The 16,018-nt window shown below is 37.8% G+C and overlaps 1 protein-coding gene across 7 annotated transcripts in view; it reads left to right on the forward strand.

Moving 5' to 3' along the window:
• Window positions 1-16,018, forward strand: part of DLG2 (discs large MAGUK scaffold protein 2) — a 1,060,076-nt gene that overhangs the window by 620,073 nt on the left and 423,985 nt on the right. For all 7 annotated transcript variants that reach the window (XM_075079151.1, XM_075079412.1, XM_075079695.1 and 4 more), the window contains one exon: window positions 14,582-14,635. In XM_075079151.1, the coding sequence (XP_074935252.1) occupies window positions 14,582-14,635 (54 nt within the window). The remainder of the gene's footprint in view (window positions 1-14,581; window positions 14,636-16,018) is intronic.

A 16,018-nucleotide genomic window follows, 5' to 3' on the forward strand; every position in this document is an offset into this window, starting at 1 on the left:
AAGGATCTAATTAAGAACTTTATGTAACACAGCCAAAGTCCTCTTTTTGCAAGTCTGTCTCACCTCAGTCCTACTAATCTTGCAGCTTTCGGTATGAAGCATTCTGAAATGTCTGATATTTCGAGCTATCTCTTCTGGTTGAAAACAATTTCAGCTATTGAGAATCGGGAACAAGATTCATTTGATTCTTTTGTCCCGGTAAGGAAAACTGTAACATATCTCTAAAATAAGGCATGTTTTTAAAATTTGGATTCTGAGGGTTAGGCTTCTTTTTCAGGTTTTTTTTTAGGGGTGGGGGGGTGGGGGGGAATGGCTTAAGCTGAAGTTCTCTGAGTGTTGAGCTGAATGAACTCAGACCTCTGACCATAGGTTTTCTGTGTTTCTTACCAATGAATGGGTGAGTGGGAAAGAACAGCCTTTAATAAAAGTTGGTGATTTCTGGGAAGAAAATACATAGTTCTATATATCCGGGGGTAAAAGATAGTGTCAAAATTTCTGTTTTATCATTACATTAATGATAAAGAAGAGAGATAGCTATGTTACATATGATTCTTATTTCCAGAAAATTATATAATTGACATATAGCTTTTAAATGCAGGACTATTTATCAACTCTATTTAAGCAATATAAATTGAACATATGAGTAGTGCTGCCTATCACAAAATGACATACAGTAATGATATAATATATTGTGTATAAAATTAAACTATTAAATTGAATGATCTCTTCTATGTTTACATCAATATGCATTACTAATTTTAATCATATTTTACTTCCAAATATTTTGAAAAACATTTTAATTATATTAGGGTCATGTGCACTGGAAATATTTATTTTCCCATATGCAGTAGCAGATGCAGGATGATGCTTTTGGTGACCGGGTTAAGTAAGCCAGACAGACTGTGCTGGGGAGGAAAGAAAAAAGTATCTTCCTTTCTTCCATGTATCTTCATTTCCTGTGAAATATAAATTTGATGGGTTAACTTTAAATGAAAATATACTAATATTTTGCAGAAGGCATATATCTGAACTGCTAAGTATATTATCAACAACCTGAAAAATTATTTAGGTACTAACTGTATCAGCTCAGTATTGAGCTAATAAGTGAGCAAAACTAAGTGCCTTCAATACAAGATAGGCTGACAGCGAAAGATGCTTCGCCCCCTGTTTGTGTATGAGTAGAAAGCTTATGTTATAATTGAAAAAGGCATTCAAAAACGTGTCCCAAAGCATATAGTAGCACATGAAGGATAGGCTGACTTTAACTTTGGAGTCTCTTAATTTCTCCTTGTTACAGCTGCCCTAAAAAAACTGGTGCCTCCTGCAGACTCTGTGTTCCTCTTGCTGTAATATTTTCTATGTCATTTTTCTCCTGTTCCTCTGAAGCACACGATGTTCCCATTTCTTGTCCTCCCAACCAAACATTTATTTAGTATCAGGGTCAGGTCTGCAGTGGGGTTTTTATATGTTAGTGCTCAGAATTGGTGTACCTGCCTGTGAAGTTGGTTAGCTTTTGGAAAGGACCGTCAAATTAGGTGTTAATTTTCCCCAGACGTCCTATGGCGAAAGTCAGGATTTTCAACAGGCTGAGAATGGTAAAGATGATATTTTTGCCAGGCATCATGATTTACTGGATGAGGGTGATATCTTGAAAAATTTCCATTTCATTTGGAGGGTGGAAATGGTGCCTAAAAAGACAGGGTAGGAGGAGACTGGATCTGTCCAAAGGGTTCTTTGGTAAAGGCTGCCTCGGTTCTGAATGTCAGTTGCATGAGATAGATGCTGAGTTGTTTTTTGAGGTTGAAGCACTGTTGTACAGGCACAAAGGAAATCTAAGTTCCTAAAGCTGAATATTTTGAGGGCTACATTCTTGGATTCCGATGCCTGTATTCTACCTACATCCTGCCTTAAGCAGCCAGCTCCTTTTGTGTTTCTAGGTGCTGTGCTTAGTCCTTTTCCAGGTGTTCTCTCCTATCACCTGATGTATAGCACATAACTTCCACTGCTAGTTCTTTGTCAGGAAATGTTTTCTTCTTCCTTCCTAACAGTAACCAAAGCTTGTTTCTGAAAGTCTTCTCCTGGAGCTTTTCCATTAAAAACAGAGAAACAAAACAACATCATATCAGAGGCAGATATCCAGGAGCTGCTTGTTGTTGTTGTTGTTGTTGTTGTTGTTGTTGTTGTTGTTGTTGTTATAGGAAGAGGCTGCCTTGACGTTATGAACCATGTAATGTTCCAGTGTTTGGGGGGATCGTGTAAATGCATGAAAGGTTCTTGTGACATTTGAAGTTCTTCTAATTGATTTGAAACCCATCTTCTCAATCTTGGTAGATCAATTCTGACAGTTTGTAGCTTTTATGTCTCTGTGATTGTTAGTTACATTTATTGTTCAATATAGTGATAGTGAGAGGTCAGTGTTGGCTCTGTTTACAAGGAAGGTTGTTTCATTTTGTAGGGTAAGTGGCTTTTACTTATACACATTCACACAGTAAATCCAGAGAGTGCAGAACTCTCCTAGTCCTGTCCAGGTCACTGTTGTTAATGTATATGAATAGTAGCATCCTTGATTTCTGTGTCTTACATGGCAGGAAATACGTCTTGAAATCAATGACTAAAAGATATCTTACAATCTAAGAACGGTCATATTTCAAAGTGGTGCCTTGTGTTACTTTTTGTGACTGCCTCATCAGTAAAAATGCCATCTTTCTTGCTGCTAGATAAGTCACTGTTAAAATTGCCCCCATCTATTTTAATCCAGTTTAAGATAATTTTTTACTCAGTGTTTCTGCATCCAGCTCTAGCCAAAACAACACTGTTTAGAAATGACAGAACGTTAAAATGTAAATATGAGGAAAGACCTTATAGGTCATGTTGCCCATCTGCCAGAATGTCAGTACTGCCTACAGTATGTGTTTTTGTGCTTAGTGTAAGTTTATGCAAAGAGTTTTAGGCAATAGGGCTTCTCTCTCTCCTCTAGGGAGATTATAGTATCGTTTGATGAAATTGCCACACAGTTGTATCAGTGTATAAAATCTGCTTGCCTGCCCTTGGCATGAAATTGAAAAATATTCCCATGTTAAAAACAGCAAAATATTTGTAGAAAAAGAAGCAAGTATAATTTTCCTGATTTGAAGTGTTTTTCAGCATCGTTCATAACATCAAAGAATTTTTTAAAAAATTTCTTCCTTTTGTTTTCAGTCTAACTTCTTAAGCCTGTCTTTTTAGAGTTAACACACCTATTTGCACCCTTAATCTAAATTTGTCAGGTTCACAGGGATGCTTTTCCTTTACTTCTTGACAGAAATTGTCTTCATTTTTTTTTTCTGGTTCTATAATTTTGACTTAAATGAGGTGTATTTTTAAGGTCCTGTATGAATTCTTTGGAAGACTGTCAGTTTTGCTGTATCCTCCAGTCATGTTGTTTGTGTTTCTCAGACTTATAGGGGCCCCAGGCATTTTCTATACTTAAGCGATGGCATATAGTAGAGCTGCTTTTATGGCACTGTTACTACTCATCTTGAATTCAGTCCCTTTACATAGTTTCATTATTCTACAAACTTGTGAAGCCGTGTTGCTTTGATTCTGTGTTTTGAAATTTTTTGGTAAATGCTATTTCTAAGAATTAAGCAGCAATAGCATCTTAACAGACTCTATGTTAACAAAAGGTGTAGCTTTCCTTCTCTGTGGAAAACCTCTCTATGAACAGTAATCAGCTGCTACTTTATGTGTTTCAATTTTAACACGATAACTGCCCCTGTGGCTGCAGTACTGCTTCCACTTTCTCTTTGTTGCCTCTGCTACTCAAGTCAACATTTTTTATAACCAAAGACCTTGTTCTTTTATCCCTTCTGCTGTTGCATTCTTACCTCCATGACTTGTACATATTTCAGAAAATAGGATGAATATATAAAAGATGTTGAACAAATATCTTCCCTACAGTGCAATCTCAGAAGAGGTGTGTTGCAGGCAGAGCAAACTTGACTTGGGGAATTTACTGCCAATTAACATAAACACTTTATTATTTAGTTAAGTACTAAGAACCAAAACAAATAAACTAGCACTGAGGGAAAACACCTCTTTCCCAGGCTCAGCTTCACTCCAGACACCTTCCTGCCCCTAGGAGTAGGATGGTCACACTCCAGCCCTCTGGTGAGGTGAGGGTGGCACTGGGGGACGGAGTCGGGGTCAGGATGTGGCAGCTTCTCTCTGCTGCTCTTTGTCCCTCACTCTTTTCTTCCACTCCACCTTCCTTCTTGTTTCATCTGCTCCAGCACCAGCCCTCCACGAGCTGCAGTCCCATCAGGGTGTTACCCGCTCCCGCTCCACCATGGAGTACCAGAGGTGCAACAAACTACTTCTGGGGTGCCACCAGCTTTGCTGTGGGGCTCAGCCATGCAGTGGGTCTGGTCTGCAGCCAGCTGTGTCCAGCACAGGGCAGCCCTGGCCTCTCCTCACAGAGGCCACCCCTGCAGCCACCACCCCGCTACCAAAACCTCACCGTTTGTGCCCAATACAAGGTGGGAGGCAGCTGTAATACAAGCTTCACGTTTCACCAGGATTTATTCCCTAAAAGGGGCACTTGAATGTAGCAGATTAACGTATTACAAGATACACAGGCTAGAAATAGGACTTATTTTTCCTCCATGCAAATTTTTAAACTATAAGGGAAATAGGTCCTAAAAGAAAATGGCATGTGTGTATTTCCACTATCAATCTAAACAAAATTGCATCATCCTAAAGGGAACATTATCGTTTTTCAGTCAGTGTTACATGGATTCATGAGGAGAGTCCTTGCTAAGCTTGGCAGTCTGTGCCGTTCCTGCTGGGGCCTATAATCTGTAAAAATATAGAAAAGTGGCAATTTTTGCATGCACTGTCCTGCAAGTCACCCACAGAGCACCCAGTCTCTCAGGAAGAAGGACCTCAGTGAGTTGGCAAGCCCTATAGTAAAATACTAAATAGTTGTAATTTCCGTAACAGTGCATCTCCATGGAGAAATGTGTTTTATGCCGCGAGGCAAAACCTTACAAAACGCCTGACTTGCCCCAAACCCTGGATAGGTTCACTTTATACACCAACATTTCCTATCTTTTGAAATAACATACTGTGAGTGCAGTTGTCCTGCAATCATTTGGGGTCTGAAACAAGCTGTCAGCAAGCGATATATTTGGAATTATTTTGTTAATTTTATTCATCATATAGTGATTCTGGGACATGAAGGCACACTTTGGGACATCAATTAAAACTTTTCCAGAGGACATTAGGTTAGAAGTTTACTTCTACCGACATAAAAATTAAAAACCTCTTTGCTACAAAACAGCCCAATTTAACTTTGAGATTGTTGCAAATATTCAAAATCAAGTTTAATTCTTGAAGTTCTTCCTAAATACTGTTAAATATCCATTCATTAAGGGAAAGCGTTTGGCAAAATGTCTTTCCTCCTATACATACTTAGCCAGAATCAGTGAGTTAAGTATATGCATTTTAGGACCACAGTAACCCCCAGCTGCTCTTCTGCCAGCTTCGGTGCAGAAGCAGGATCAGTGGTGATTTTGCTGCTTCTGTTACACGTGAGAACCCTTCTAAAACTCTAAAGATGCATCCTTCTGTGCTTCTTATTCTTTCCTTTATATGGACAGATTTAGCTGTAGAACCAGTAAGTCTCGGTCTCTTCTGCTCTTGCCAAGCAGAGGTAAGTGCTCTTTGACACCAATTCCATCATTTCTGGGCTGCTGGATGCAGTGCTCAATGGAATTGATTAGTTCCTGAAAGCAGGTGTTTGGTTCTTTGGAATTTATGTTCTGATAAACCTCTTGAATAGACAGTGAATTCTGTAAATTTCTCTACTTCACATTTAGTTTTACATTCACATTTTTTATTGTCTTTATATGCATTGTAACTTTTAGTCCATTTGTTTCTGTGTTTTTGAGGCTGGGTATAAATTCTTTGTGCAGGAATAAATACATACCTCCACCTGCAGGTACTTCAGGATGTAAAAATGTAACTGGAAAACTGCTTTGTGAGCTTGGTGTACCATGATTTTAAATGTAAAAAGTCATGCCATGGATGACGCAGCCTTCACTTTTGAAGAAAAAGGAGGGATAGGCTGGCTGTGGTTTTGCTTTGGTTTTGTTCTCCTCTCTCTGGAAGGAGTTCTATCGTCGTGCTCTTGTAGCATGCAGCTGGGTCAAATAGGGTGCCTAAAAACTGGGTGCATGCTTCTGTCCTAGTCTGTGTTCAGTGTGTGTGTCTACATGTGTATGTGTATGTTTGAATGCACCAGGCTTGTCTTCTTTATGTAGAATGGTAAAACCCAGGTGCAGAGAAAAAGTATTTTTATATAAATATGAAGTAGTCTAACCCCCTGAGTAATGCGATACATGGATATATCTTCAGGTTAAAAGAACTTGGCAGGTATTTGAGATTACTTTAATGTTCTTTAATGTTATTTATGCTGTGCAGCTTTTCTTGATTTTTATGCTGTTTTATAAAAAATCTGCACCACTCCATGGTTAATAAAGCTAATGCTTAGGCAAACAGTAGAGAAGTTAAATCGTTAATGTTTAAGAAGAAATGGGAATGCTCAAGTCAATGAGACCATTTGCCCTTGTTAACAAGTCTGTGAATAACATAAGTATTTTGTGTAACAATTTTTTCCTCGATTCCTCAATTTTTAATTTCTGGATATTTGGCTTATGTGCTTTAAAAATAAGATACAAAACAATCTGAAAGCAGACTATTAATTTCTTTAATTGGTTCTAAATTATTTTTGCTTATTATTGCTTTCATGAACTTGCTGGCTAAATGCATGCCTGCTTTATATTCCTGCCAAGAGGCAAACAAAACTAATATTGAGTAGAAGCATATTAGCTTAAATTTTTACTCTATTGAAGCAGATCAATATTCTACCATTAACTTCAGTTATGCAGGGACTTTCACCCAGAAAGTTTTTGATCAGATAGATGTAGAAGAATGTCTTTAAGATGTTTAAATTGGAGGATGTAATGTGTTTTTGTAATTTCGTAGTGTAAGTTAGCTTAGCTCATAGCTTTTCAGTAGAATCACTCCATAATACTTTATTTTTGCAGTGTATCTTTCCACTAATACTGGCTGTAGTGGCAAGATTTTTCAAATATTTCATCTTTTTATAAAATTGTTATGAATGATATAAAATCTGAAAAAAATATACATATCAGATGTCGGAGTTTTGAAGATAATAAATACACTTATAAAAAGACCATATGGAATGTGATTCTACTTTTCTTCTCAATTCTAAAGTTTTCTTATTCAGATTTAAGAACGTACCAGAAACTGGCATTGCCTGGATTGGTTAAAGCTGTTATATCCTTAAGACATGTGCTGTGACACAGACTTTGGAGAAAGTTCTGAAGCACAGTGGAGACCAGATCAGAGATTAGAAGAGAGTTCTATGTAATAAATGCATGTTATGGACCATTCACTTCCAAAAGGCCATGAACACATGCTGAAGTGGTATATCTAAAACCAGGTTTTAGGCCTAAATTTCTGTTTAAACCTAGAGCACTGCTGTAAGACACTTTGCATCAATTTCGTTTGTGAGTCAGTAGAGATGTGATAATGGGACCTCTGTGTGAGTTTTAGTATGGCATTTGGCATCCTAGGATGAGACAGATGGATCCACCCTATCCAGCGATAGGGAGGTTATCACCTCAAAATTTAATGGGTGATAACATTTAGTTGAATAATAACTTCACTGGAAACTCAGATGTACCATAATTATCCCTCATTCTCTACAGAGCTTTTCCCGTTGACATTTCTGTGTCCTTCACTGGATCTGATATTGGGCAAAAAGTTACCATTATATTAATCGTTGCTAATTCAAACTGCTAACAGGCAGTATCAGTCCAGGTGAAACTTCAGCAACTCTAAAGTAGGTGCTTTCTTGACGTTCCCTCTGGCAGCCTGTGGATCCACACAGCAATGTTAGGTTTTCCTTAGGTTTAAATTATTTTTTGTTTAAATAAGGCCACAGCTAATACAATTTTAAATAGGAAATTATTCCTACAGATTAAGTAAAAACCAAGGCAAAATCCCAAGCCAAAAAATAAGGCCAGCTTCTTTAAAAGGCACTATTAAATGGCTTTATATGAGTTTGTGTTATATATGTAGGGAAAGGTCTTGAGGATTTCTTGAGGAATTTTTCTTCTATTCTTGAGAGCTGCACCCTGCAAGCAAAGCTGCTTTTGATTTGGGTTTTACGTCTCTAAGTAGGGGCAGGATCTTTTGCTGAACAGTCATTCTTTAGGTGTTTGGAGAGGCTCCCTTTCTTTTATATTTTCTGTTTAATAACAAGGAAATTACTTTTTCTCCTTTTTAGTCTTACAGTTTGCAATTCAGTGGTAAATATAATGAAAGGTTCTGTGTGTTCTGTGATCTTGAGGCCTCATAACATGCCAAAGAACTACTGTTTTGACATCTAAATTATCATTTAATCTTCCCTTCCATTGTGTGTCAATGTAAATCTATTTCTTGCCATTGTTAAATGAAACTTTTGAATACGTGAAATAAATTTAAACTAATTCAGCGTTACCTTCCTAAGGCCTCTGAGTCTGACACGTTATATCTGAGATGCAGTGTGCCCTATTCATGTACAAATATAGGGGCTGCTCCACTTCATATTATTAAGAAAAAAAATGTTAACATCTTGAAGTAAAATGAAACTGTAACTGAATATCCCAGAGAGTGTTTTAGAATTTAGGGCTGGCTACCTGGAAGGATGAGCCCTTAACTCTGACATACAGTCCACAGAGTCAGGTGTTTGCAAAACATCATAATAAGCCACTGACAACTCAACTTTTCAAATGGTAATACATACACTGTTGTATTACTCCAAATTTCACCACCTCTTTATTTGAGATTACTTAAATGTAAAAATGTAGATAATGATGGTGATTCCTTAACAGGAAATCAAGCAATTGAGAGTTCTGAGTCAAATTAAAATCACACCTGGGAATAACTATAGGTGGAGAGTTTCAAAATGACCGCATCCTTGTAGTGTTTTCTGGTTAACAAGTAATGTGCTGCGCTGGTTATTTATAAAATGGTTACCATATACCTATGCAAGTAGTTTCATGGTCTGCTGTTGAATACCGCACTGCATGGTAAGAACAGTTAGAACAGAGTTATGAATGGTCCAAAAATAATGAAATTCAATATAATATGGATGGTCTATAGCTGTCTATAACTGTGAACGCCGTAAGTAAAACCAGTCAACCAGGATAATGCTAGCGCTTGTGGTAGAGGGAAAGTTCATCTTGTCTGAGAGGTATGAGTCATGTCATACACTTGTAGAGAATTTGGAGCATAGTAAATGATCATGAACTAGACTATATGCCTTTTTGTTCTCTTTCTACTGGCTTCAAGTGCTTTCACTGTATCTTGCTTTTTAAGTTGTGTTTTTGGTGGAAAAGCAACCAGACTGTCTGACTTGCTTCAAGCAGAACAATCTCATGTATATTTGTGGAAGCAAAGGTTGTTGTGCTCAAGTCCTTTAAAAAGAAGAAAAAAAAATATTCCTCCTCCTTTTTTTTCCCCAAAGCTATGCAAGTTTTGTCCCAGCTATGCCAATCTGTCACTGCAGCTGTCAGTGTGATCCCTTTCCTTCAAAGCACAGAGATGGCTCAGCTGAAAGCACTGCTTCTAGTCAAGGGCAGGAAAAAGGTCTGTGCAGGGAGCAGTAGTAGGGAGCCAAGAGCCCACATGGTGCATTGTCAGCATAATATAATACTTAATATATAGGTAAGGCCTAGGGCAGAAAGGAAACTGCATGAGGAATGGGGAAAACAGGATCACTCAGTTCACTACACTCAGTAAAATTCCCTTTTTTAGTTTTGGTGATTGGTTTGGATTTATTTTGTGGCTGCAGAATTGTATGTTCACAAAGGCCTCTTCCCATCTTTAAAATCTGACCCCACTGTATGCTACCTGACTTAAGAAAGGGCTCTTTCATGAACTAATTACTACTAATTTGAATTCATCCTGCAAGTTAGGCAGTTAGACATGTAAAATTTTAAATCTCCTTACATATAGATAGATTATTTAGTTCTTGCCAACCATCGTCTCTCTCAAATCTTTGACCAAACTAACCCAGTTTTGCTAGAATTGTTGTGAAAAACTAGGTAAAGAGAAATTAAATGTCTTGTTAAAGGCTGCAGAGCAGGTCAAAGGGCAGATCTAGGAATAAAGTCACTATCTGTCTTCCAGAAAGCCATTTCTCCTTCTCACCCAGTCTCAAACTTAGATAGTTTATATATGTGTGGGTATATAGAGTGTGACAAATAAGAGGCAATGCTGTCTCAAAGGCACAGCAGGCAGAGATTCTCGACTGAATCTAGGCTTTTTTTTGCATACATTTGTTAATTTATGCACAATTTCAAGCATTCTTGGTGAGCTGATCAACTGCTATGATAGATTTATCAGTGTTCTCTATAAGAAGTGTGCAGATATCTGGGTATCTTTTTTGAGAATTCGGTGAATCAGTGCATGTGACGTGTTTTCAAGTCAGAATAGATATAGCCAGACACATCATCCTGGAAGGTAAAACCCTTCTGACTCCCTGTTGCTACTGATCTTCTCTTGACCTATCGCTTGAGTAACTTCACTGTGATTACAAGGACTATTTTGATGCTATTGTGTACTCCATGGCTAGCACTATATTTGGGGCTCTCTCCAGTTGTTGCAAACTGTCTTCTCAAGTCTGCATGATTAAAGCCTTCCACTTTTCTTTAAGCCACAAATAGAACACAACTAATAAAATCAGCTCCATTTCCTGCACTTAAATGCAATGTCGTAGCTCAGGATGCCAGTGTTCTTCAAATTACCATAAGTTACAGACACTGAAGCAAAATGTTTGCATTAAATCAGTTTTGCCAGTTAAAAAAACTAAAAAAGAAAACCCCAAATCGCCACACGGACTCACTGTGTCGTACATGCACACACACACACACACAGGTAGGAAGAGGAGAAAAGGAAAAGGCATTGATGATATTAGTTGTGAGTGAATGGTTATAGTCACTATATCCATCTAAAACTATTGCTCTGAATTTTCTCATCCTTATGTTCTGATTAGGATGAATAACTCAGTAGGAGAAAATGATCAGTTTGTTATTTGACGTTCAACTCTTCCAATCAGTAAAGAATACAGTAAGCACTGTGTTAAAATGAACCCTGAAAGATATTCTTGCTTGAAAGCCAATTCTTTACAGGCTCTGTAGGAAGGCCAGGCAGGGAAGTTTCACACTATTCAAAGGAGCAGCTTAAATGCTCAGACTTTTGCTGTGGAAGGGGTGATGGGCCAAGAGAAAACCTGGGGGTCAGTATTAGGTAGGAAGCTTACAAAGGGAAACATCCTGGTGTGTGCCTCCAGAAAGCCTTGTCCAGGCTCATGAAGGACGGGGGAGGTGATTACAAAGAGGCAGATCAGTTTACAAAGGATAAATTGTGCATTGCCAGCCTGAGAGCTTTCTGTGATGAGATGACTGTCTCTGTGGATGAGTGGAACTCAGTAGGTGTCATTTCCCTTGATTATAGCAAGGCTTTCAGCACAAATTCTCAGTCGTGTAGCCAAATGAGAGAGACAGTGAATGGATGGATGTACTAGAGGATGAGTAGGACACTGGGTAGACCACCAAACCCAAAGCAGAGTGGTCAGCAGTTCAAAGTCCAGTAACTGATGGCAAGTTGCATGTGGTGTTTCTACAGAGTTGTTACTGGTGTTAAGGCTGTTCAACATCATCATTAATAACCAAAATGATTAGATAGAGTGGACTGTCACAAGGTTTTAGATAACACCAGACTGGGTAGAGCAGATGATGCATTGGAGAGTTGCCCTTCAGCGGGATCTCAATAGGCAGGAGAAATGAGCTGAAAGGAACCTCAGGAAGTTCAATGACAACAGGCACCTGGACAGCATAAAAGGCGCAGCAGTCCCAACCAGGCACAGCCTGTCTAGGCCGCAGCTTTGCAGAGTGGAGGATGAGTTGCATATCAGTCAGCCGTGTGCCCTTGTAATGGTGAAGGCTAACAGCAAACTGGGCTGCACGTTAGTGCCTAGGCAGCAGCTGAGGGGCATCTTCTCGTCACCTGTGAGACTGGATCAGGAGTACTGTGTCCAGTTCTATGTTGCCCAATATACCAAAGTGTATTGAGGGGACGATAACCAAGATGGTGGCGCACACAACCGTGACTGGGTCGGGGAGAGCTCAGTTTGCTCAGTCTGGAGAAGAAGAGGCTGTGAGAAGAAGAATAATTGCTGTCTTCAACCATCTAAGGCATGATTAGAGAGGAGACAAAAGCAAAATCTTCTCAGAGATGGACAGGAGAAGTATGAGGCAACAGACACAAGTTGCATTAAGGGAAATTCTGATTAGATATAAAAGAAAACTTTTCTCAGTGAGGGTGGTTTAGCACTAAAACAGAGACCCAGTAAGGCGGTGAAAGTCCTTCTGAAAGTGACTGTAACTGATAGTGTGAAGGACGTGCAGGTTCAGCTTGTGCTTGTAAAAGGAAATAAAGGAGTAACCAAGTTTTCAAAAGAAATTCCAAGTCCCCTAAATATTATTTTTTTATACTGTTCCCACAATTACTCATTTCTGATTGAGAAATCTCTTTAGCTTTACTTCAGGAAAATCTGATATGGATATAAGGCTTTTGTTCCTCAATGGATTTAGAAGCGATTGGTGATAGTATGAGAATGCTTTGGAAAATGACTTCTGAAAGATGTTTGTTATTTTAATAGATATTGGGTTTTATAGCAGTGGAAAAGTTATTTCATTTTGAAGATTGTAAACTTTGTTTATATTTGACACCAGACCTTCTCACAGTACATAAAATTAAAAAGAAGATAAAAATCAATGAAAGGCAAAATTTTGGAGAGACGACAGAATACTGTAAAAAGAAAAATGTTTCTCTTCCTCTATCAAAGGTAGCAGTCTTTAAGTGTATTGAGCTATATATTCATGAAAGTAAGAACTATGATTCTAAAAAGGAAAATATCTTTGTTTAACATTCTGTGATAATACAGTCATAAATCATTCCATATGCCTAAAGCTAAAAATATTATAATCAGTTGGCCTCCAGCTTTTAAGTATCACTCCAAAATGTCCAGTGTTATAGGGCCCAATGAAATAAATGGGTATGGGTGTGTAATGTCTTTCAGTTACTAAGCATTTTAATACTAAACTGTACCTTACTATGATAACTGATACATGCCATGAAATGTATGCACACCAAATGGTACACATTACATTTTGGGGTTTTTATTCACAGATTACACAGTTGTATAGAAATAATGGCATTAATCATCAGTAGCTGTTGTGCAGTTTCTCTGAGTGCAGAATTACCTTAGCATAACTACACCAAAATTAGAAATAAACTGTGATATTCTCAGAGTATTAGAATCATTACATTCTTAATTTGGGTTATGTTACTTAGGTTTTTAAATCCTGCAGTGAATATTTGACAGTAGAAACAGGATCAGTGTTTTCAGCAGTGCTGTAATCACCCCTGCCATGCACAAAGAGACCCTGCAGCCTATACACGTTTGAAGTACCGGCAGTCGTTCATTGGCTAATATACAATGTAGATAAATAGAACAGATGAGCTACTACGCTAAACATTAGGATGTTCATCAGCCCAATACGATGCCTGAAGAGTCTTTGCTGACCAGGCAGGCATCAGTCAGGCACTTTTTGTGCTATACTGACCGCATGTTGATCCTTCTCCTGAGTCCTTGAACTGTTAACAATCACATCTCAGCAGTCCTGCCTCTGTCTGACATTTTACTTATGGTGCACGGCTCTACACTTTCTCACAACTCTGTAGTTTTCTCCAGAGCCTGAGCCAATATTATGCAGCTGGGTTGAATAAGAGCTCAGCCTTGGGTCACCACTGCTGAAGCCCAACACGGGAAGAGGAAGAGGTTAAGGCATTTTAGGTGGCTGGAAACTAGCCTGGATATAGGTTTCATCAATAAGTTAAAGATTAGGTTGAGCAGCTTCTCAACTGGGTCTATATTTCAAGCTGAACATCAGCTGAGTTCATATAAACCATGCAGAATATATAGCTTTGACATAAATATCATATATGTGCATATATATATACACTACATAACGACAAGTGATGTAAACAGAAAATGTTGAGGTTTATCCTCTGTAAAGATTAGTTGATCATCTTGGTTTTGCTCAAACACAAAAATTAAGGTAAAGGAAGCTGAAACCCCAAGATACACTAGCTGTAAGTTGAATACATCATGTTTCTTAGAGTTCTACTAAAAAATTAATGACTAATTATTATATATTCAGGATGTGATCTAAAGCCTAATGAAATTGAAAAGAAAGATCACAGTGAACTCGTTTGGAAGATGAAAATCAATTTCCTTCATCCTTAATTGATTGAACAGTACCCAAACATATGTACTGTTGTGTGATGTAAATTCAATGGGAAGACAGGCTTTTAGAGTTGTGATTTAATGTATCATTTACGGGCATTTCAATATTAGTTAATTTCATATTTTTAAATTTCTTTTCTTTTTTTTCCCTTTCAGGCAAGCCCTGCCCCTATAATTGTCAACACAGACACCTTGGACACAATCCCTTATGTAAGTATTCATTTTTTTCATAATATATATTATTTGTTTATTTTCCCACAGAAATTCTATTCAGTATTGCACCAAAGTTATGAACACATCTTACAATTAATCATATCTTTTACAGTTACACAGTTAATTCTTTTCTAGAAGAAGAAATCAGGAATGATGATTGCATTTAGGTGAATTATACGATATTATATACACATAATTTGTAGTTTAAACTTCAACGTATAAACTGTAACTTGCTAAAACTAGCCTTTCTTTGAAAAAAATGGTGATTTCATTAAGCCTTTCCTCCTTACCAGTAACATATAGTATGAATATTTACTTTTAGAGCAGCATGCACCCTCCTAGCTTATTACGAAGTTATCGAGATGCACAAGTAATATTAAAATGGTGCAAACAGCTCTTCATTTGTCGTCTATATTCCTTTTGTAGATGAAAGCTGTCAATTATAACAACACAAACTAGTTGACTTCATGTTTTCTTATTAATCTTTCAATTTTTGTAACCTGTAGAAAAAACAATTTTACCCTACTAAAATAAACGCATGTTTTATTAGAGTTTAAAAGATCTACTTTTCAACAAGCATTTGATATAATTTTCATTTTAGACTGTAAAAGCAACTAGAGCTGAAAATAAAGGACCCAGAGAAAGACAAAGTGAATACATAATAAAGAGGTTAACAGGCTTAAATGATTGGAGGCAAGAAAAGCAAGTAGTACGAAGCTCGACAGCCAGTATCTAATCTTTCTCCTTGCATACCCTTAGTTATCTTTTTAAAGCTCCTAATTAATGCCTTTCATCTGTCGTGTTTTGTCCACATCTGTTTCTTGCAATACCAGTGCATGAGCCTAATTATTTATCCACCTACACCAATCGTACTGCTGGGTTCTCTCTTTTACAAGGCTATTGATGAGGAAGTTTAATAGGGCTTGTCCTGGCCAGCTTGTTTCTTTCTGACAATTCATAAAACTTAGAAATTATTGTGCAGAACACATGTAAAGATCACAGCCAAGAGCAATTTAGAAGAACGATACTGCTGTAAAGCAGAAGAGAATTAAACCCCTTATTGGGAATTTCAACCACTGGGAAGGGTGGAAAAGTTAAATTAAATTTCTCTGTTCATTTACACCCAGCTTTCTTAAAAGGCTTCCTATCATTTCTCAGTCTCAGTTTTCCTTCCTAACATCTGCTCTCTTCCCACTTTCAATAGGTCTGTCTTTTCTTCTGTTTTAATGAGACATTTTACACTTAGTGTTCTCTAGGTCTTCCAAGAGGGACGTTGTGAGCCCCAGTTCTCATTTCCAGCACTGGACGCGCGCCCAGGATACTCTGCAGCTACAGTGTTAGAATTCCTGTATACACATGTAATTACACTAGTGACAAGAT

This window comes from Phalacrocorax aristotelis, chromosome 1, assembly GCF_949628215.1.
Source record: "Phalacrocorax aristotelis chromosome 1, bGulAri2.1, whole genome shotgun sequence".
Classification (NCBI taxonomy): Eukaryota; Metazoa; Chordata; class Aves; order Suliformes; family Phalacrocoracidae; genus Phalacrocorax; species Phalacrocorax aristotelis.